Below are 25,011 nucleotides of genomic sequence, written 5' to 3'. Positions count from 1 at the left end.
AAACACACCTCCAGGCTGTATAAGGGCTATTTGATCAAGAATGAGAGTGATGGGGTGCTACGCCAGATTACCTGGCCTCCACAGTCACCAGACCTGAACCCAATCGAGATGGTATGGGGTGAGCTGGACCGCAGAGTGAAGGCAAAAGGGCCAACAAGTGCTAAGCATCTCTGGGAACTCCTTCAAGATTGTTGGAAGACCATTTCCGGTGACTACTTCTTGAAGCTCATCAAGAGAATGCCAAGAGTGTGCAAAGCAGTCATCAAAGCAAAAGGTGGCTACTTTGAAGAACCTAGAATATAAGACATATTTTCAGTTGTTTCACACTTTTTTGTTAAGTATATAATTCAACATGTGTTAATTCATAGTTTTGATGCCTTCAGTGTGAATGTACAATTTTCATAGTCATGAAAATACAGAAAAATCTTTAAATGAGAAGGTGTGTCCAAACTTTTGGTCTGTACTGTATATATATACAGTATATATATACAGTACAGACCAAAAGTTTGGACACACCTTCTCATTTAAAGATTTTTCTGTATTTTCATGACTATGAAAATTGTACATTTATATATACAGTACAGACCAAAAGTTTGGACACACCTTCTCATTTAAAGATTTTTCTGTATTTTCATGACTATGAAAATTGTACATTCACACTGAAGGCATCAAAACTATGAATTAACACATGTGGAATTATATACTTAACAAAAAAGTGTGAAACAACTGAAAATATGTCTTATATTCTAGGTTTTTCAAAGTAGCCACCTTTTGCTTTGATGACTGCTTTGCACACTCTTGGCATTCTCTTGATGAGCTTCAAGAGGTAGTCACCGGAAATGGTCTTCCAACAATCTTGAAGGACTTCCCAGAGATGCTTAGCACTTGTTGGCCCTTTTGCCTTCACTCTGCGGTCCAGCTCACCCCAAACCATCTCGATTGGGTTCAGGTCTGGTGACTGTGGAGGCCAGGTCATCTGGCGTAGCACCCCATCACTCTCATTCTTGGTCAAATAGCCCTTACACAGCCTGGAGGTGTGTTTGGGGTCATTGTCCTGTTGAAAAATAAGTGATGGTGCAACTAAACGCAAACCGGATGGAATAGCATGCTGTTGCACGATGCTGTGGTAGCCATGCTGGTTCAGTATGCCTTCAATTTTGAATAAATCCCCAACAGTGTCACCAGCAAAACACCCCTACACCATTACACCTCCTCCTTCATGCTTCATGGTGGGAACCAGGCATGTAGAGTCCATCCGTTCACTTTTTCTGCGTCGCACAAAGACACGGTGGTTGGAACCAAAGATCTCAAATTTGGACTCTTCTGACCAAAGCACAGATTTCCACTGGTCTAATGTCCATTCCTTGTGTTCTTTAGCCCAAACAAGTCTCTTCTGCTTGTTGCCTGTCCTTAGCAGTAATTTCCTAGCAGCTATTTTACCATGAAAACCTGCTGCACAAAGTCTCCTCTTAACAGTTGATGTAGAGAGGTGTGTGCTGCTAGAACTCTGTGTGGCATTGACCTGGTCTCTAATCTGAGCTGCTGTTAACTTGCGATTTCTGAGGCTGGTGACTCGGATAAACTTATCCTCAGAAGCAGAGGTGACTCTTGGTCTTCCTTTCCTCATGTGAGCCAGTTTCTTTGTAGCGCTTGATGGTTTTTGCAACTGCACTTGGGGACACTTTCAAAGTTTGCCCAATTTTTCGGACTGACTGACCTTAATTTCTTAAAGTAATGATGGCCACTCGTTTTTCTTAACTTAGAATTTGTATTATGGCAAGAAAAAAGCAGCTAACAGTCTGTTCAGTAGGACTATCAGCTGTGTATCCACCTGACTTCTGCACAACACAACTGATGGTCCCAACCCCATTTATAAGGCAAGAAATCCCACTTATTAAACCTGACAGGGCACACCTGTGAAGTGAAAACCATTTCCGTTGACTACCTCTTGAAGCTCATCAAGAGAATGCCAAGAGTTTGCAAAGCAGTCATCAAAGCAAAAGGTGGCTACTTTGAAGAACCTAGAATATAAGACATATTTTCAGCTGTTTCACACTTTTTTGTTAAGTATTTAATTCCACATGTGTTAATTCATAGTTTTGATGCCTTCAGTGTGAATGTACTATTTTCAAAGTCATGAAAATACAGAAAAATCTTTAAATGAAAAGGTGTGTCCAAACTTTTGGTCTGTACTGTATATATATATATATATATATATATATATATATATATATATATATATATATATATACACAGAGCATATATTTAGAATATTTTAGGGAGCATGAACATGTTTTTCTGCTTCTGTAGGCCTCATTCAGACATAATCTATGGAGCTGTTCTTGTCCGTGTCTTTTTGTGAACCTTGACCCTGATTCATGAAGGTATTTTTGCCAGAATTCTGGTGTAAAATACCTTCAAAGTCGTTAACACAAAGTTGTACAAAAATTTTGCAACTCTAAACGTTGTCAGTTTTGGCCAGCTCTGCCATACTGGGCAGAGTGGGGCAGAACAGGGTGAGGGAAAGTCTGGCTGATAATTTTCTGAAAAGTAGTGGTGTAACTTATGCCACAAATGTTACTTCCTGACTGGAGTAACATTTCTAGTGAAATGCGCAGGGATAAGATGCACCTAATTCTATAAGTGGCGTGTACCTCTTACCGATGCATGCCCATCATTAAGACTGTTGTATGAAACGCCCATGTGTCCACAAAAAAATCAAGGAGACATGTTTGTTTTTGATCGGAGTCACAGATAAAAATTACCAATATAAGGCTGTGTGCCCACGATGCATTTTTTAAGCGTTTCTGCAGCGGCAAAAACGCTGCAGAAATGCTTAAAAAACGCATGGTAGAAGGCCTGCCATGTCCCCCAATGATAATCCGCATGTGCTGTGCACATGCTGCGGAAATTTCCGCTGCGGATTATCATTGCGGAAAAAAACGCAGCACTACCAATTATTTTGCGGAAGTGCTGCGTTTTCGCCGCCATTGACTTGCATTAGACCGCATGGATTACGCATCACTGTATATATAGATGCGCATTCCATGCATTCTAATGTGCGGATGGAACCCAGGTCTAGAGGAGAGGAGACTCTCCTCCGGACCTGGGTACCATAGAAAACTGTAAAAAAAAGAATAAAATAAAAAATAAATATATACTTACCTTCTGGCGGCCCACGGTGCGCTCCACCTCGCATGCCAGCAGTGCGCGATGGACTGAAGGACCTGAGCTGACGTCATAGTCATGTGACGGGTCACGCGACGCTGACGTCGGCAGGTCCTTCAGTGTACCGCTGCCGGCAAGGGAGAACGGAGAAAAGCAAGACTGCGGGGGCCATAAGAGGGTAAGTATATATTTATTTTTTTATTTTTTACCATTCTTTTATGGTCACACTATATAAATCCATGCCGGTTGCATGGATTTAAATAATGTGACCAAGTTGTCAAGCACTTTCCAAGTGATGCTAAAATCGCTTGGAAAGCGCTAGACAACCCGCATGCGGAAATGCAAGTGAAGAACGCTTCACATCCGCATGTCCCTGGCAGGAAAAACGCATGTACAATCCGCATGTACAATCCACATGTACAATCCGCATGCGTTTTTTTCTGCCAGGGAGATGCAGAAACACTCAGGAAAAAATCCTGAGCATTTCTGCATCGTGGGCACATAGCCTAAGTCTAAAGTCTATAGGTCTGTGAAAATCGCACACACAGCACATGGATGGCATCAGTGTGTCATTTAATGAACAGGAAAAGCTTTGCAATTGTTTATTTTTTTTATATGTGAAAATCACTGATGGTAAAAACTGAAACACTGACCAAACACTCATAAAAATCGGATCAAAATCACTAATGATACTGAGGCCATTTTTTGAGCACATGAAAAATCACAGTGGTCTGAGTGAGCCTTTAAAAGGGTGGTATGAAGCTAATACTGATTTTCCTCACAATCGACTATCTATTTATTGTAATAATCTAATAGCGTTTGGTATTCTCAAACGGAACGTCATCAAAACAGAAATAGGTAAAAAATAAATAAAGCAGTTAGATTACAGAGGGAACTATGTGGACTTTTTAATTAAAGCATATAAGAAAATATATTAGATTATTACAATTAGTAGGTAGACATTAAGAATGAAAATCAATATTAGTTTCGGATCACCCTTTTAATCTCATTATATAAGACTATATACTATATCTAGCGCTTCAAGACATATATTAGGACAATGGCAATTTTGACACGGTAATGTAAAGCCTTCACAGTTTGTGGTATAAAATGTGGCAAATTTTAACTGACAATATGACATCTTCTGTTGGTGGTACCCAAGATTCAGAGTTTGAACCACCTCTGGTTTTCTCTTTACATAATTCTAATTGGGCACAATCCTCCTCTTCTCTTACTTACACTAGTCTTGGTTGCATGGCACGCTAAATCCCATGTAGTGTGTTATTTGTGCTGATAGCACTTGCTAAATATGTAGCTAAAAATAATGGTTTTCAAACTTTGCTGCTCTTGTTTCCATCATCATCTTCTTCACCTAAACCTGATGTCTCTATCTCTTTCTGTAAGGCTATGAGCCCACGATCAGGAAATAGCAGCGCTTTGGAAGCGTCTTCGCTTCAGAAATTGTTATGCTGTGGCCCGTAAAGCCGCACCACGGGTGAGTTTACACAGCGTTAAATGGATGTACAGTGGGCATGGGATTTCTATAAATTCATCCACTGTGCTTGCAATGTAGAACCCAGCAGTTTGGACGTAACGCAGGTGAGCTGCGTCCAAAACGCTGCTCTTCCTGATCTTGCGCACATAGCCTAATACCACCATACTTTGTTGGTATGAGAACAGTACTCTTGACTCAGATCTATTGTTTCTCCTTCACATTCACTTTTTACCATAACTCGTCCCATCTAGATTGTAAGCCCTTATGGACACAGAGTTCTCTATTATTATCTAGCGTTTTGCTTTGAATACTTGTCATTTTATATGTTTCTTACTTCTTTTCTATCCCTCTACGTAGGTTGAGAAAATCTTTCAAAGGTTAGGGTCACATGACCGTCTTCTCCACATGCAATAAAGTCAGGCCGATTATTCTGATCAGACTTTGTTCAGAGTGGCCTCACTCTTTCTCGGACGTGGAGAGGAAAAAAAAAAGGTGTCTCCACTTTCTCCATTCCGTCAATAAGACCGCACTCAGATGTCATCCATTTTCACAGATCCATTGCTGATTTTGATTTGACAATCGGATCAAAATGTGACATGTCACTGAATTATTCCACAGACCACTCGGTCCAAGGAAAAAAATCGGATGTGTGCTCAGCCCTCTAGATTATCATAGTTACGAGTGCTATCCGCGAAAAGAACAGACAGCACTCGTCTAAGAAAATTAGTCGTGCATGAGCCCAAATGTAGATTTCTTCACAGTAGTCAATAGCATACATATGTGACTGTATGGGTAAATGTTCGTCAACACCATTTCTAATGTGTAAACTCCAAATTTAGTGTGAATATGGTTAATATTACTATGTAAAGCCACTTGTCTATTTGGGGTTTATAATGTCTTTGTTATTACAGAAATAAACATAAACTAATTCATTTACTCAGAGAATACACTTTAAGAATAATCATTGAAAAACAGTGCTTTATGGAAAGCTATTAAAAGTCATTCTGAATATCTCCGAATAATATCAATGCTATTTGTTATTACAGTATGACAGCATTGCAAGGCCAAGCGCTCAGTGTTAATAGTGTACTCAGCTGTCCATAAAGACACAATATTCCCCTATTAGGATATTTTTCAGAAGGGATGGCTGTGGTAACTGACAGTCACAAGTCACATCTACGTAATGGCCTTATATTTACATTTTGTACAGACTAGCAGGCCCAGGAGATTTCGTTTTTCCAGTGTCTAATTCTTCATCGCATTTGTACAAAGTACAAACATTTATCACTTCATTATTTTCCTACCATTCCCTTAACTGATACATCATTGACATAAACGAAGCCATAAAAAGCCTAAAGAATATTTCCTACTTACATGGTGAGACAATTCCAGATCAGGTGACCGGTACAGTATGCAAAATGATGAACCAGTGCATATAAGGCGTCGGCTTATGCAAGAGCATTTCTGCTGCGTTTCTGTGCACCTGCACAATGTATTCTAGTTTTACATTTACACCCTTGAGTGGTAAATCTGATTTTGTGTGTGGATCTTCTCACTCTATACTAACACACACACATACACACAATTTTGGAAAAATGCCAACAATTCTGTCTGGACCATATTTGAGGTTTTGTGTGAAATTATGTTCAATTCACCTTTTTTTCTCAGTTTTTTTATGTTGTTCCAGAACACACAAAGGAAATAAACACGTATATAACAAAACATTTGTAATTGCAATAATTTTACGGGAGAAAAACTTCATTTTCTGGAACAATTTCAAGGGTGCCAACCACTTTTGGCCATGACTGTATATACTATATATATACACTGCTCAAAAAAATAAAGGGAACACTGAAATAACACATCCTAGATCTGAATGAATGAAATATTCTCATTGAATACTTTGTTGTGTACAAAGTTGAATGTGCTGATAACAAAATCACACAAAAATCATCAATGGAAATAAAATTTATTAACCAATGGAGGCCTGGATTTGGAGTCACCCCCAAAATTAAAGTGGAAAAACACACTACAGGCTGATCCAACTTTGATGTAATGTCCTTAAAACAAGTCAAAATGAGGCTCAGTATTGTGTGTGGCCTCCACGTGCCTGTATGACCTCCCTACAACGCCTGGACATGCTTGAGAAAAGTATGAAGGTACACCATGTTTGGTTGGATGTCTTTTGCCCGAAAAAATATTAACTAACTATCCTCCGTTTTTAATGGTTATAGGAAAATTGAAGTTCATATGATTCATGTATTCATTAACTACAGTGTGCTGCCACAACTATGATCCATTTCTATGTGTTTTATTTAGAACTCCTGTCTTGGCGCCTTCTTTTCGTATTGTTTTAATTATTTCCTTGTCGTTGCATTTCCCTGTCAACACCTGGTTACGAATCTAATAAAATAGATATTTATATCAATTATACTTTTGGACTTTTTGTCGAAGTTTTCCTTCTTTTTCTACAGCATGAATCAGAGTCTGGCAGCGCAATAGCAGCCAGGTATCTTTTTCTCTGGTGTTTCAGAGTTAGCATAGTTTGAAGAGCTGCTGGGAAAAAATGACTAGTCTGGTGAGAGACCTGTCAATCAACTAGAACAGTGCGGGGCAAAGCTGGCGGGGCAGCACCAGATTAGTCACGTCTATTTCTATGGTCCATTGCAGGATCTTCAAACACCAGTGCTTTTCAGACAAAAACATATCTGGCTACAATCCTGGTAGCCAGGCTGGGATTTATGCTGCGCATGGTTTGGGCTGCATGAATCAAGTGACAAGTTCCTTTTAACTTGAAAATGACTGTAATGATAGCCAGGGCAGTAGATCGACCACACTGTATAGCAGAGATCATGATTGGTAAACTCAGTAAAAGTTTGTCTCACCATTCAAAGCTTCAATGGTAGAAAAACATATTATTTAATTGAGGAAATAGGAAAATGAATTCTTAGGAACAATTTTGAAATGCAAACACTTAGCATAGGGTTGGGACCTGTTTGTAAAGGCTTATTTAAAGACTAGTACAGGAGCATTGTTTGCACTACAATCCCTGGTTTTGTAGTTGTCTAATACCCAGAAACTTTACATAGCTCATTAAAAGCATATAGGTTTCATTTTTTATTTTTTTTTACATTATGAAGACAATCTCAAGAAAACTATTTTTGCAAATTTTTTCTTGACTGCATTTATCAGATGATGCAAGTTAAAAAGTGTCTTCATCAACAACATATTCTTCGATCTCATCTTTTTCGTAAATATCTGTAAAAGGAGCCCGATATTTCACAAATGATATATTTTGAAAGTCATGGCTAGAGAAGCTGTGTTCCCTGAAGGTTAGCAGCTGATTCACCATCTGTCATAAAGCAGAATACCTTCTGTCACATTTACAGTATAATTAGCATTTGCTAACACCTAACACCTTTATTCTCACACCTACAATATGCTACCATATTTTGTTTTCCAAAGTAAGATGCTGAGGTTTGAAGTAGACACATATTATATTTTATTCTCATTCTTTTCTATTTTTTCCTTTAATTTAAGCGTAAACTAATGCAAAATAAAAAATGAAAATGATTGCTCAGGAGAATCATTGTGAAGTATGCTGAAAATGAATTTATTTTTGTGTATTTGTCTTTTCTAGCTCTCTACATAATTATATAGAAACATTTCCAACACCAAAGAGCGATGGATGCATTCAAACCGCTCCAAGTGTTCCTACAAGGTTGGTTCCTTCATAGTTTTAGGTTTATAATAGAAAATTACTACTAGTTATGACAACTGTGACTTCTTAATCTACATACTGGTAAGCTCAATAAAGAATGCTGCTGTATATGTATTTATAACCACCAGCCTCAATATTAAAACCACTTGCTCATTATTGTATATATCCTCCTGGTGCCACCAAAACAGCTTTGACCCAAGATCTCTGAAAATGTCATGTGGTATTTGGCACCAAGAGATTACCAGCACATCCTTTAAGCTCTGGAAATTATGACGTGGAACCTCCATGGATGAGACTCGCTTCTACCAAAAATCCCACAAATACTGATTTGAATTTCGATCTTTGGAATTTGGAGGCCAAGTCAGCACCTAACATTTTTTTTTCATGTTCCACAAATTATTCCCTGGAAATTTTTGCCATGTGACATGGGAGATAATCTGCTGAATACATGATAAGACTGTTAACAATTCTTTAAAACTAAATTCTCTGTAGATCAGTACAGCCGTAGGAACACAGTTTTTCTGAGTGGAACGGAGGAGGAATGAAATGAAGAAGAATTCTTAGAGACATCTACATAGGGACTAGGTCCCGTGGATTTTTTCTTTGGGGGAAGTCATTTTAGGGATTTCTAAAGAGGCCCTGCCACCAATTACATATGGCTCCTTTGGTTCTGTAAATTTATTATACCCACTTCTGATCAGACTACCAATTTGTTGGCTCCTTCAACTTTTAATTAGTAGAAGTTGTGTACATGACAAGTATTGTATAGCGGCATCTCTATAATAAAGTTACATTGGTTGGCCACTTGATCTTTATGTTAATTAATGAGTAGTGGACATGAGTTTATGGTATTTCCTAATATAAAAGTATCACAGATTCTCTTCTTGCATGTGCTAGTACAGCTTTCCTTACAAACTGAACAGCTCTTCCGTTTTCAAAATGGCAGCTAATGGAGGAGCATGTGACCAGATCTACCCATCTGCCACTCCAACTGAAAAACACTGCATATTGGAAATCTATCTTTCAATTCTGCGAGGCTAATGGACAGGTCTGATCACACCCTCCTCCATAAACAACCACTATAATAACAGGAGAGCTGCAAGGTCTGACAATAAGGCTGCTCTGACAATTACAGGGGGAGAACATGTAATGCTTATATATTAGTAAGTGTGAAAATAAAGATAAATTGGCCATCCCCTTTAATAATATTACTTTGCAGCTCTTAAGCATGAAATGGTTGTTCTAGAAGAGTTTATTACGTTTGGGGAAGAATTTTTGTAATCCTGAATGGAAAGTCTTTTAAAGATCCTCTCTTATATGAAACTACAGTCCCAGTGATCCATGAGATCCATGAGAAAGGTACTTTATAACATGTCCATGTTTTTTTCTTACAGTATCTCAGACATGCTGAAACTCTGTGAGGCAGATCCAGTGGATCTTCTCATTGATCTTGGATTTGGTGTTGATGAACCTGATATATGTAATAAAATCCCTTCCCGTTTCATCATGACACCTTCTGAGGCTAGCGGTATTAATACTCGAGTGTTTTTAGAGGCACAGAAAAAGCGTATGGAAATTGAGAATCCTAATTTGTGTGGTAAGTGTATAGTGAAAGAGTTACTTCGTTACTACATAGAAAGTTCCAAAGAAAGGCTAGGTGCACACCAGGAGCAGACATAGACAATAGAGGGCCCCTGTGCAGAAACCATATATGGGCTCTTTGAAGTCCAATAAGGTGTCTCTGGCAGAAATTGCTTTGGAGGTGAAATTGGACCCTGTTACTTCTTGGGACCATGTGCAGCCGCACAGGTTGCACCAATAATATGTCTGCGCCCGGTGCACACATTGTCTGTGCACTTAGCCTACAGTACATTTCACAAGCTTTTCCCAACGACTACTTTAACATTGCCAAAGGCCCACATTCATCAGGCCAAAAATATGTTCCTTCGGCCTCCGTTTGAGTGGTATTTACTGATATTCCATTTGTTTTACTGTATAGTCAAAGCAGATGGCACTTTCTTGTGAAGAGGGCTGCTACAAAAAATGGATATTATGCGGTATATAGTACAGACCAAAAGTTTGGACACACCTTCTCATTTAAAGATTTTTCTGTATTTTCATGACTTTGAAAATTGTACATTCACACCGAAGGCATCAAAACTATGAATTAACACATGTGGAATTATATACTTAACAAAAAAGTGTGAAACAACTGAAAATATGTCTTATATTCTAGGTTCTTCAAATTAGCCTCCTTTTGCTTTGATGACTGCTTTGCACACTCTTGGCATTCTCTTGATGAGCTTCAAGAGGTAGTCACCGGAAATGGTCTTCCAACAATCTTGAAGGAGTTCCCAGAGATGCTTAGCACTTGTTGGCCCTTTTGCCTTCACTCTGCAGTCCAGCTCACCCCAAACCATCTCGATTGGGTTCAGATCTAGTGACTGTGGAGGCCAGGTCATCTGGCGTAGCACCCTATCACTCTCCCTCTTGGTCAAATAGCCCTTACGCAGCCTGGAGGTGTGTTTGGGGTTATTGACCTGTTGAAAAATAAATGATGGTCCAACTAAACGCAAACCGGATGGAATAGCATGCCGCTGCCAGATGCTGTGGTAGCCATGCTGGTTCAGTATGCCTTGAATTTTAAATAAATCCCCAACAGTGTCACCAGCAAAGCACCCCCACACCATCATACCTCCTCCTCCATGATTCACGGTGGGAACCAGGCATGTAGAGTCCATCCGTTCACCTTTTCTGCGTCACACAAAGACACGGTGGTTGGAACCAAAGATCTCAAATTTGGACTCATCAGACCAAAGCACAGATTTCCACTGGTCTAATGTCCATTCCTTGTGTTCTTTAGCCCAAACAAGTCTCTTATGCTTGTTGCCTGTCCTTAGCAGTGGTTTTATAGCAGCAATTATACCATGAAGGCCTGCTGCACAAAGTCTCCTCTTAACAGTTGATGTAGAGAGGTGTGTGCTGCTAGAACTCTGTGTGGCATTGACCTGGTCTCTAATCTGAGCTGCTGTTAACCTGCGATTCTGAGGCTGGTGACTCGGATAAACTTATCCTCAGAAGCAGAGGTGACTCTTGGTCTTCCTTTCCTGGGGCGGTCCTCATGTGAGCCAGTTTCTTTGTAGCACTTGATGGTTTTTGCAATTGCAGTTGGGGACACATTCAAAGTTTTCCCAATTTTTCGGACTGACTGACCTTCATTTCTTAAAGTAATGATGGCCACTCGTTTTTCTTTACTTAGCTGCTTTTTTCTTGCCATAATACAAATTCTAACAGTCTATTCAGTAGAACTATCAGCTGTGTATCCACCTGACTTCTGCACAACACAACTGATGGTCCCAACCCCATTTTTAAGGCAAGAAATCCCACTTATTAAACCTGACAGGGCACACCTGTGAAGTGAAAACCATTTCCGGTGACTACCTCTTGAAGCTCATCAAGAGAAAGCCAAGAGTGTGCAAAGCAGTCATCAAAGCAAAAGGTGGCTACTTTGAAGAACCTAGAATATAAGACATATTTTCAGTTGTTTCACACTTTTTTGTTAAGTATATAATTCCACATGTGTTAATTCATAGTTTTGATGCCTTCAGTGTGAATGTACAATTTTCATAGTCATGAAAATACAGAAAAATCTTTAAATGAGGTGTGTCCAAACTTTTAGTCTGCACTGTATGTTTCTTTACAGTGGGACCATATGGTGGACCAAAGTCTCGGCATACATCCTGACAGTGGCCACCATTGGCATACTGCCTGGTTATGTGCACCCAATAATGGCAACAAACTAAGTGTTCTATATACTGTATCCTTTTATATTGTGACATTTTATATAGAAAAACTAAGGAAACAAAGTTCCACTGCTATATTGGGAAGATTTATCAAAACAGTGAGATTTTTGCTTTCATTGTACCCATGGGCTTGGAAGAATGATAGCTGTAAACCGGTTGATGTTAGGAGCAAGGTCTGCTCTTTTTTTGCAGCAGTTTATATAATATAATCTGTGCAAACAGTATGAATCGATTTACCCTTCCAACCAAGTATCAAAAATTTAGGCTCGTGGAGGTGCAGAAATAGTGTGCAGACTTGGCACACCTTGGCTCACCTTGGCTCATCTGATATCTGGAGATGGATGTTTGGACGGTGGGCTTATCTAAGCATTGTGTCCAACCAAATTTATATCTTAAGGCTGCTTCATGATTAATTTTTGTGATTCTTAAGGCCAGAGGAGGTCCAATCTGCTCCTAGATGGGAGCCTAAAAAAAATGTCCATTCAGTGTAAATCATAGGAAACAGTATTATACAGTTCATATAAGATTTTTCATGAGGGCTTCTGGAATGGCATAATGAGGTACAATGTCACATTTGGGTGAAAATGCCCTCCTGTATATGCTTTTAGTGTAAAGAAAACTAAATTACATTAAAAAGTAAATCCAATGATTTATTAGTGTATGCTACATTTATCAAAATGGCGCACATGGAGTTAAAAAAACCTAAAACAACTCTGTAAGCATTTTAGGTTATTTTTTTCTCCCTTCTTGTTGCCACACATTTACACCAATATTTTGTGACAAAAATGTCACTACATTCTGTATTTGAAAGAAAATTGTCTAACTCTTACCCACCCTGTCGATTTATGCACCCAACTTTTTCTAGATATGTTTCAAGGTAGCTAGAACACAATACTGTAAGACTGAAAAGTTAGAGCAGTATGGTAACAAATCTGTACAGAAAAGAGTAAGCCACTACAGTAGTATAAAATAGTTTTGTGTGGTTATTAGATTTTTCATGCTGTCATATGATTCGCATGCACACACACACACACACACACTCCCACTTGGCTACCTCCCCTCACTTACCATCCCCTATAAGTAGATCACTTCTCTACATCTCCTTTATATAGTGTGGAATACTATCAGGTTGCTAATCTACTCAAACTTTATTGATTATATTGAAATCCGTTCAAAATTTTTTATTATTTATGAATGAACTAGTTGATGACACTGGGCCATAGAACACTATTTATATTTGCAGGTAGCTCTTTCAAGTCCAGCAATACCTTTACATGACCAGTCTCTTCCTCCATTACTGAGAAATCAGTGTTTGCATTGATATGCAAAAGAGGCTGAAGTACTATGGTAGATCTGAAGCCTCGGTCACTCCAGCTTCATTCCCCACCCGCCTTTAATTTTTTCACACCACGGCCAATTTCAGTTTTTCAATTTTGTTTTTTCCTCCTCTTCTTCCAAGACCCATACATTTTTTATTTTTTTGTCCACATAACTGTATGAGGGCTTGTTTTTTGCAGGATGAGTTGTACTTTTGAATGACGCCATTCATCATGTGATCCATTGGAAAGCGGGAAAAAATTCCAAGGCATTGAAATTGCAAAAAAAAATGCAATTCAACTATTGTTTTTTTTTTTTTTTTATTTACCATGTTCACCATGTTCATGTACACTTTTGGGATAGATACAATGTTTTGACACCTCTTATTGCATTGTAATGCCATGTTGGCATTTTTGATTTTTTTCTCGTTACGCCGTTTACCGATCAGATTAATTTATTTTATATTTTGATAGATCAGACTTTTACGAGTGCAGCGATTCCAAATGTGTATTTTTTTTTTGTTTTATTTTTATTGGTGAAAAAGGGGGGTGATTTGAAATTTTGTATGTTTTTTATTTTTCATATTTTCTTTTTAAAAAATCCACTTTTTAATGTATCTAATAGTCCTCATAGGGGACTTGAAGCTGCAATCATCCGATCTCTTGTACTATACGTAGCAATGAATTAGCACTGCTGTGTCTTGCGAAAATCATGGTCTGCTATGAACGCTGGCTTTCACAGGAGAATCATCATGACAAGCACTGAGGTCATCATCAGCAGACCCCTAGCTGTCATGGCAACCAATCGGTGCCTTTTGATCACATCACTGGTGCGCCTATGGGTGTGTGCAATGACGCACCCCTTTGCCGACACGTAGTAAATGCCACTGTCAGATTGACAGTGGTATTTAAAGGTTAACAGCTGCAGGCGGAGCTCTGCTCCAGCTACGTCTGTTAGAGGTAGATGATGACTGAATAATCAGCCATCATCAGTCGAAAAAGATGCAGGCTCAGCGTTCTAGCCTGCATCAAAGGCAGGGACTCGACATATGGCGTAAATGTAGTGAAGGGGATAATGATGGCTCCTTTGCATGAAGTGACACAGCCATCAATCAAGCTGGAAGAGGCAGCACTGTGCGGAGAATAGAGCTGGAGTGAAAGAGGCTTTAGACCTACCATAGCCCTTTAGCCTCAAATGCTGACCAATGCCATGTAAAGGCATATACATGTTTTTCAGAAGTGTATTATAGAAAAGGAGAAAATTTGGCTTCATAAATATACCAAGCAAATATTGTCATCAAATACTGTGAGGAATACAAGAGACATACATAGGGAGACGAGGTTACTGATTGAATAGTTAGGTTGTAGATGCTATACTTTATTTTTTTGTTGCAGACAATATGGTCATTTTATGATGCACTACCACATTTTTTTCTATTTCCGCTACATCAAAACAGTTGGCAGTGTATTCCTGAGGTTTCACAGAGCTAAGAGTACGATTACGCTTATAGTGAATTTCCTGCTGAAAATTATCACAGAAAATCCATAGAATCCACAGTGGAAAATCTGCACCAAGTAATTCCAATCTTGCCTCTGAGTTCCCTGTGGAAAACAGAAAAGAATGTATTATAAAAAAAAATAACATGTAACATAAAGAAAACACTACCCTTACCTCCTGACTTAATGTCTCATGTGACCACTGCAGCTAATCATAGACTTTAGAGGTCACTTGAGAAAAGGCATTATTGCGGGATGCTAAGTATAAAGAGGTCAGAAGGGGACCAGTCAAGGAAGCCATGGGAGTACCAAGAGGAGTTAGGATAGTGTTTTCTGTTTTTTTGAGAATTGAGTATTTCACACAAAGAAATTTAATGAATATTTTCACTTCCAATAAAAACAAACGTGAATATTCTGCAACAAAAATTGACATATTGCAGATTAAAAAATCTACACTGCAAGTCAATTTATTTGCAGGAAAATTTGCCAGCATGTGGAAAAGATATGTAGAAATCCCATTCACTTTGATGATACTATCTTCAGGTTCCCAGAATTGTTAGTTTGGGAGCTTTGTTCTATGGAGTATATACCTAATAACCAGTCTATTGGTAATTCTGTACTGAGAATGGTTTCTTATTGTCTCCCTTAGGCCGCTTCAGACAGCTGGAAGTCTTAGAACAGGTAACAAGTGCATTTTCCTCATTGTTGAATAACATTCACACTACTCAAAATAATGGTGTTCAGAAAACGAATTCTGAGAGAAAATCAACCCTTACTCCTGAGAAGAGAAGAAGAATACGACAGCTTCTTTGGAAATTTTCCAAACAAGTGAAAATAGTTGATGAAAACGTAAGCCCAACTATCACTAAATCAGAACCGGAAGTACCTAGACAAAACCAAGCACTTCCAGGGCCTTTGAAGGATTTTAACAACTTAAAGGTCTTCAGAAAGCGAAAACATTGTACTGAGGAGACAAGTTTGTCCAGTGGTGACAATGGGAATACGCTATCCATGGAGCAAGAATCTGAAGCATGTTCACATTCTACATCTATGACGCAAAGCAGCCATCTCAACATGGCAGGCAAAATCCGAACACTCAAAGGCTCCAAAGTGCTTTCCAAAACGATCAAAAAAACTGCTCAACAAAGACTCCAGGCAAAAGATCCAGAGTCATTTGAAATGGAAGAGGTAAGCACTGAGGCATATTTATTGTGACGCAAGAGCTTCTTAATATTTTTAACCATTGAATTCATGTAAGCTGACATGTTACAGGGTTATTCAGGTACATATGTGTCTATGCGCACACAGGAGTTCAGGGATCCGGAAATAGCCAGGCTGTGCTGCCCTGTTTCTACAACTCCCATAGACGTGAATTGAGGAAACAACATTTCATAGTGTGCTATGCTCATCCTGGAACTCGACGGTTACACAAACAGTAAAGCTGTTCTGCCATGTTGTTTAGGAATTTCACTTTTACTTCTATGGAAGCTACAGAAGCAGTGTAGTGCAGTCCATTCTGCTGTCTTAGCCCCAACCATCTGTGGACCGCACATAGACAGATATTTCCTTCTTAACCATAAATAGCGCAAGTAACACCTTATAGATTTTAGGGAATAAAATTGTGCATCACAATGTATAAAAGCTAAAGTTTCCTCCCTTTCATTTATTACAACAGATATGTAAATCCTTGAACTCCACCATTTTGTATTTTCTTTTTTACCCTATGGTTATGTGCACCTGGTGTCTTTTCCCAGGTGAAGCCGCTTCAGGAAACCACTGGTGGTTGTTTTCTTATAGTTACTTCATGGCTGGAGTGTTTTACTCTATTGCGACTGAGCATGTCAGCTATTTTAACCACTTCATGGTTTCTGAACCCTGAAGCGGTTAACAGACGAAACATGTGCAGTGCAATGTCGTTTTGACATTGCTGTGTATTATGTACATTTTATGGGGAGCATTTGCAACGCTTTTCCAGAGGGAATCTGCCTGAAAAAGTCGCCTTGTGCACAAAACCTACATACTGTATGTTAAAATCCTGTGCTGATTTATTTCATACTTTTTATTGAAATTGCATTGATATGTGGCTTAAACGCAGACAAAATCTGATGACGTACATGAAGAAAGCATAGGTACTATTTTGTTGTATTCAAAACAGGTCAGTAACCATTTGAGTTGTATATTAAGGCCATGTTCACACATTCAGTATTTGGTCAGTATTTCACATCAGTATGTGTAAGCCAAAACCAGGAGTGGGTGATAAATGCAGAAGTGGTGACGTGTTTCTATTATACTTTTCCTCTGATTGTTCCACTCCTGGTTTTGGCTTACAAATACTGAGGTAAAATACTGACCAAATACTGAACATGTGAATGTGGCCTTAGGCTGAGCCTACAACTTGTGCAATTAAATAGCAGTGAAACATTGCAACATGTAATGACTTCCTATGGTCTCAAGTTGTGACTTGCAACATACTGCACAAAGTCGCATATGTTTGCAAATGTGTTGGAATTTCTGTCGGCGGTCGCAAGTCACACGACACACTTTCCAATGGTTTTATCCAATGCCTGTGAGTGGCTCTATCGGTGGCCTCTCACAAGCATCATGTGACCCCCCTCTGACGTCACGACAAGTGAGGCGTGACTCAGCGCTGGGGTCCCCGTGGTGGATGCTGGGTTGTGGACGAGGTTACCACCCCCCGTGTCACACCCAGCATCCACCGCGCGCTTTCCCAATGAATGAGGAGAGGGAGAGAACGTGGTGGATGCCGGGTGTGACACGCAGGTAACCTCGTCCACAACCCAGCATCCACCGTGGAATGCAGAAGAGGGACCCCCAGCTGCAGCCTGGACTTGTCGTGACGTCAGCGGATGTCAGAGCCGGCTGCAGCCGAGGGTCACGTGGTGCCTGTGAGCGGCCAGTGATAGCGCCGCTCACAGGCAGTATCTGCAACACAAGGTATTTGCAAAAAGTCTTAGGGGCCCCGGGGGGAGACACTGGGGAGGTAATATAAAGTACTGGACAACCCCTTTAAATAGAACCAGTCAGGAGCCCAAGTGCAGACATACAGGATCCTCCTGGCTTCAAATGGGTTTTCTTTCACTGAGAAAAACTGAATCTGTATATAATTGAGGATGTAAGTGCACAGAGGGCACAACTAAGTGCATCGATTCTATGCGTTATTCCCTGGCTAGTGACATGTATCTTCTAAGGGGTAACGTTTCTCCTTGTGGAGAGGAACATACCGGCTCTGGCATGTCATGGTAAAGAGGCTTATTCACCGTACAATGCTCCTCTGCTGCTTCCAATAGGTGGCGCTATAGAGTTTAAGTCCTCTTTTTCTATGAATAGGAAATTTGCATATGTATCTTCTATACAGCTACATCTCCTGTGGTGCAGAAATTATGTCGATCAAGCACATATGGGTGGCGATAAGTGGGGAATAATTTGGAGGATCACTATTAGGCCATGGTCTCACTATCAGTATTTGGTCAGTATTTTTTCTCAGGAGTGGGAGCCAAAACCAGGAGTGGGTGATAAATGCAGAATTGGTGACTTGTTTCCATTATACCTTTTCTCTGATTGTTCCTCACCTGGTTTTGGCTCCCACTGCTGAAAGAAAATACTGACCGAATACTGACCAAATACTGATAGTGGGGCCGTGGCCTTATTTTTTGTGAATTTGTAGCCTCATTTACCTAAAGATTAAAACTTGATATTCCCAGCAATGGAAAATCCAATTGCTGCCATGAAGGTATATTTTAACCTGTCATTTAATACCCTACCTAACAATGTAATTAGTTTGATGACATCAGTCAAGTTTGTAAAAGCATTCATGTAAACTACTGTGTTGGCTTGCATTGGTCAGTGTGCTATCAGTTTTGTATGCGGATAGCACATAGACGTTTAATACATTCATCTGAACGAGCCCTAAGCCCTGGTTCAATCAAACGTACTAAAACTCCAGTCAGTCACGTCTGCAGCTCCCTCTGCTCATACGCATAGTGGAAGTGTCCGGGGCGTACATAGAAATCATGGGGCCCCATATCAGAACTCTTGATGCTCCTCCCGCAAAAAAAAAAATATTTGGCAGGTTCAAAGAATAATATTTGGCAGGTTCAAAGAATAATATTTGGCAGGTTCAAAGAAGAGCATATCTCATAACTTTGCAGCCGTTACAAAGTAATTTTGCTCCTATTGAAGCCCCTTAGAGTTCCCATACACTAAAATACCATCATACTTTATGGAGGCCATGCAAGAGGTACCAAAAGTGCCCTCCAATCACAGTAAGATACCCCCAAAAAGAATTCCTCCACAGTAACTTCCACATGCACAGTATGATGACCGTATAGTACCCCCCACAAAGTATGATGCCCCCACAGTGACCCCAACACAGTATGATGGCCCCGACACAACCCTGTACATAACATGATGGCCTCCACACAGCCCACCATATGGTATAATGGCCCTTCATACAGTATATTTGCCCTCCATACATCTCCACAGCATGATGGCTCCGAGACAACTCTCCAAGGAGTATAACGGCCCTCACACAACTCTCTATACAGAAGGAAGGATCCCACACAGCCCTCTAATCAGTACAATGGTCCCCCTCATAGCCCTATAAACAGGATAATGGCCCCCACATAGTACTGTAAATAGTATAATGGTTCCCACATAACCCTGCATATAACATAATTGCATCCACGTAGCCCTCCAAATACTATAATGGCCCCCACATAGCCTTCAAATTAGAATAATTGTCCCCATATAGCCCTCCAATTAGTATAATTCCCCCAACATAGCCCTGAATATAGTATAATGGCTCATACATAGCCCTCCAAATAGTATAATGGCCCGCACATAGCCCTCTATATAGTGTAATGGCCCCACATAGTTCTCCAAATAGTACAATGGCTCCCACATAGCCCTCAAAATAGTATATTAGCACACAGCATGGTCCTCCAAATAGTATAATCACCTCTAACATAGCCTTCCAAGTAGTATAATGGCCCCTAACTTAGCTCTCTAAACAGTATAATGGGCCCTAACATAGCCCTCCAAACAGTATAATAGGCCCTAACATAGCCCTCCAAACAGTATAATGGGCCCTAACATAGCCCTCCAAACAGTATAATGGGCCCTAATATAGCCCTCCAAACAGTATGATGGGCCCTAACATAGCCCTCCAAATAGTATAATGGGCCCTAATATAGCCCTCCAAACAGTTTAATGGGCCCTAGCATAGTCCTCCAAATAGTATAATGGGTCCTAACATAGCCCTCCAAATAGTATAATGGGCCCTAACATAGCCCTCCAAACAGTATAATGGGCCCTAACATAGCCCTCCAAATAGTATAATGGGCCCTAACATAGCCCTCCAAATAGTATAATGGGCCCTAACATAGCCCTCCAAACAGTACAATGGGCCGTAATATAGCCCTCCAAACAGTATAATGGGCCCTAACATAGCCCTCCAAATAGTATAATGGGCCCTAACATAGCCCTAATAACAGTATAATGGGCCCTAACATAGCCCTCCAAACAGTATAATGGGCCCTAACATAGCCCTCCAAATAGTATAATGGGCCCTAACATAGCCCTCCAAACAGTATAATGGGCCCTAACATAGCCCTCCAAATAGTATAATGGGCCCTAACATAGCCCTCCAAACAGTATAATGGGCCCTAACATAGCCCTCCAAACAGTATAATGGGCCCTAATATAGCCCTCCAAACAGTATAATGGGCCCTAACATAGCCCTCCAAACAGTATAATGGGCCCTAACAGCCCTCCAAACAGTATAATGGGCCCTAACATAGCCCTCCAAACAGTTTAATGGGCCCTAACATAGCCCTCCAAACAGTATAATGGGCCCTAGCATAGCCCTCCAAACAGTATAATGGGCCCTAGCATAGCCCTCCAAACAGTATAATGGGCCCTAACAGCCCTCCAAACAGTATAATGGGCCCTAACATAGCCCTCCAAACAGTATAATGGGCCCTAGCATAGCCCTCCAAACAGTATAATGGGCCCTAGCATAGCCCTCCAAACAGTTTAATGGGCCCTAGCATAGCCCTCCAAACAGTTTAATGGGCCCTAGCATAGTCCTTCAAACAATATAATTGTCCTACACATAACTCTCCTGTGTGGTCCGTAGCGGACATGAACAGTACACGTATTATACGCCCATCTTAACAAGCCCTAATGGAGAGGCAGTAAATAAGAATTGGTAGAATTGATTATGGCTTTGGGGATGGCAGAGCCTCAGATTTATCTGTCTTGTAGAATCAGTGTAAACAACTTTTTTTTCAACATTTTATATCTTTTAATCTATTTAACTATAATCTATCGGTTTGCAGAATTGGTACATATAGTAAATTAGATATGTTGAATTGGTTATATAAATCAATGTATTAGTAACGCTAGAATCATGTACAGGTCAGTGAAATTATAAAAAAAATGCTGAAAATTAACAAAAACGTGTACACAAAAATAAGGCTGAACTATGCATTCAATGTTTGTCATTTGTTTAAGCTGAGCAAGTTTGTCAGCTGCAAGTAATGCAATTATAAAGCTACTAGGTCATCTTATTTTACTTGGCTATATAAGCACATAGCTGCAAGCACTTGCTGACACCTTGGGTTTAAAAAAAGTGAGAGCTACAGATGGAAAGTACCAGCTACAGGAACACATTTAGAAACTGCACAAAAGAGCACATCACACTATAAAAAACTATTTGGGGTTATTTTAAAAGATTTGCAGTAATATAAGCATGGACTGTAGTTTACAAATTACCTTTATATTAAATTCATATAAATCTCACTTCATCTGGTCACAACTTTAAAGTATTATTATTTTTTACTGTAATCTACAATTAATGTAAAACATGAAGTCGTGAAAGCAAAACTTTTAATACTAAAGAATAAGGACAATTAAAGGGATGTATGTACAGGTGCATCTCACAAAATTAGAATATCATCAAAAAGTTAATTTATTTCAGTTCTTCAATCCAAAAAGTGAAACTCATATATTATATAGAGTCATTACAAACAGAGTGATCTATTTCAAGTGTTTATTTCTGTTAATGTTGATGATTATGACATACAGCCAATGAAAACAGAAAAGTCATTATCTCAGTAAATTAGAATACTTTATAACAACAGCTTGAAAAATGTTTTTAATATCCAAAATGTTGGCCTACTGAAATGTATGTTCAGTAAATGCACTCAGTACTTGGTTGGGGCTCCTTTTGCATCAATTACTGCATCATTGCGGCGTGGCATGGAGGTGATCAGCCTGTGGCACTGCTGAGGTGTTATGGAGGCCCAGGTTGCTTTGATAGCAGCCTTCAGCTTGTCTGCATTGCTGGGTCTGGGGTCTCTCATCTTCCTCCTGACAATACCCCATAGATTCTCTATGGGGTTAAGGTCAGGCGAGTTTGCTGGCCCATCAAGCACAGTGATACTGTTGTTTTTAAACCAGGTATTGGTACTTTTGGCAGTGTGGACAGGTGCCAAGTAGAGATGAGCGGTGTTCGACTAGAACTGTTCGCCAATGTCAAATTCGAGCTGTTTTGGGCGGTGTTCGAGTTGTTCGACGAACCCGAACGATTTGCAAAAAATTCGGCTGTTCGAGGTTATGTTCGATAACTGTTCGTGCACCAAAAGCGTGTCCTGCATGTCTGGCGCTATTTTGAGCACCAATCATGCAGGGATTGTCTGCCACTCACTGTAATGCCACAGCCATGGTGGTTGTGGCATTACAGTGATTGCCCAAATCGATGGGAACAGTGCCAACAATGAAACATGAAAAGCGGCAATTCAGCAGCGTCATACACCGGTACCCGACAATTTAGAACAGAAAGAATAGAGCATCACACATAGATTAGACAGATAGAAACAAGTCAGCCACATATATACGAAGTACAGTGACAGTGTTGCTTACTGTACTTGTCATTTAGTGTAAAGAATTTATCAAAAAAAATAATAGTGTTTTCATGCACCGTCTCTTTAAAAAAGCCGGCCGGCAATTCAGCAGCGGTACCCGACAATTTAGAATAGAGAATCACACATAGATTAGATAGATAGAAACATGTCAGTCACATATATGAAGTACAGTGACAGTGTTGCTTACTGTACTTGTCATTTAGTGTAAAGGATTTATTAAAAAAAATAATAGTGTTTTCATGCACCGTCTCTTTAAAAAAGCCGGCCGGCAATTCAGCAGCGGTACCCGACAATTTAGAATAGAAGGAATAGAGAATCACACATAGATTAGATAGATAGAAACATGTCAGTCACATATATATGAAGTACAGTGACAGTGTTGCTTACTGTACTTGTCATTTAGTGTTAAAATAAAGGATTTATTTAAAAAAAAATTGGCGTGGGGGTCCCCGTAATTTTAGGCTCTAGCGGAGGTTAAGCAGACGGCTGGGGCAGATGTTTGAAGCCTGGAAGGGGGGTAATACCCACGGAGCTTCCCAGGCTACTAATATCAGCCCCCAGCTGAATACCTAGCCTTTACTAGCTATTAAAATGGGGGACCCCCCCCAAAAAAATGACGTGGGGTCCCCCCTATTTTAATAGCTAGCAAAGGCTAGGCAGACAGCTGGGGGCTGATATTAATAGCCCAGGAAGGGTGCCATGAATATTGGCCCCCTCCCAGGCTAGAAACACCAGCCGTCAGCCGCCCCAGAAATGGCGCATCCATAGGATGCGCCAATTCTGGCACTTAGCCTCGCTCTTCCCACTGCCCTGTAGCGGTGGCAGTGGGGTAATAGGGCTGGGGTTGATGTCAGCTTATAATGCCAGCTGACATCAAGCCCAGGTTAGTAATGGAGAGGCGTCTATAAGACACCCCCATTACTAATCCCATAGTCAAAGTTAAAAGAAAACACAAACACCCAGAATAAACTCCTTTAATTGAAATAAAGACACATTCCTTTATTGTTCTAAATTAAACTATACTTACCACCACGCCCATTCCAGCTGAAGCCAACGATCTCCTGCAATAAAAGAAAAATAATAAAGCAACATCATCCTTACCTTTCCATGGTTCCCACGACAGCTTCAGCTCTGCTACATCGAGATGACAGGCTGGACCGCAGCAGAACGCTGCCATCCAGCTTGCCATGCCCGGACACTGAGAAGCGCAGGCATGCTTGCGCTCCTCAGTGTCTCGCTGTGACGGCATAAAGATGAGCCAAGTTCATGTCCAATGAACTCAGCTCACCTCATGCACGTCACTGACAGCGTGGGAAAATTCTCCTGCACTCAGCGCTTCAGCGTGAGAATTCTCCCACGCTGTCAGTGACGTGCATGAGGTGAGCTGAGTTCATTGGACATGACCTCGGCTCATCTTTATGCCGTCACAGCCAGACACTGAGGAGCGCAAGCATGCCTGCGCTTCTCAGTGTCTGTGGGATGACAGGCTGGATGGCAGCGTTCTGCTGCGGTCCAGCCTGTCATCTCGATGTAGCAGAGCTGAAGCTGTCGTGGGAACCATGGAAAGGTAAGGATGAGGTTGCTTTATTATTTTACTTTTATTGCAGAAGACATTGGCTTCAGCTGGAATGGGCGTGACGGTAAGTATGGTTTAATTTAGAACAATAAAGAATTGTGTGTTTATTTCAATTAAAGGACTTTATTCTGGGTGTTGTGTTTTTTTTAAATACTTTACTAGAAATTCATGGCGGTCATGTCTAATATTGGCGTGACCCCATGAATTTCGGGCTTAGGGCCAGCTGATAATGCCAAGCTGGCCCTAACCCCTTTATTACCCAGTGAGCCACCGCACCAGGGCCCTGGATGAGTTGGGTACAGCGCCAGAAGATGGCGCTTCTATGAACGCGCCATTTTCCGGGGTGGCTGCGGACTGCAATTTGCAGCGGGGGGGACCCAGAAAGCTTGGGCCTCCCTGCGCTGCAGATTCCAGCCCCCAGCTGCCTAGTTGTACCTGGCTGGACACAAAAATAGGGCGAAGCCCCACGTATTTTTTTTTTAAATTATT

The 25,011-nt window shown here is 40.4% G+C and overlaps 1 protein-coding gene across 2 annotated transcripts in view; it reads left to right on the top strand.

Moving 5' to 3' along the window:
• Positions 1–25,011, top strand: part of ITPRID1 (ITPR interacting domain containing 1) — a 241,436-nt gene that overhangs the window by 144,198 nt on the left and 72,227 nt on the right. For both annotated transcript variants that reach the window (XM_073678292.1, XM_073678293.1), the window contains exons 6-8: positions 8,304–8,384; positions 9,779–9,981; positions 15,650–16,188. In XM_073678292.1, coding sequence (XP_073534393.1) covers positions 8,304–8,384; positions 9,779–9,981; positions 15,650–16,188 — 823 coding nt within the window. The remainder of the gene's footprint in view (positions 1–8,303; positions 8,385–9,778; positions 9,982–15,649; positions 16,189–25,011) is intronic.

The sequence above is a fragment of the Phyllobates terribilis genome, unplaced genomic scaffold (assembly GCF_046119375.1).
Source record: "Phyllobates terribilis strain yellow unplaced genomic scaffold, ASM4611937v1 Scaffold_4__5_contigs__length_816908805, whole genome shotgun sequence".
Lineage (NCBI taxonomy): Eukaryota > Metazoa > Chordata > Amphibia > Anura > Dendrobatidae > Phyllobates > Phyllobates terribilis.
Note: the sequence above shows the minus strand (reverse complement) of the source record. Positions and strands in the feature narration are given on the sequence as shown.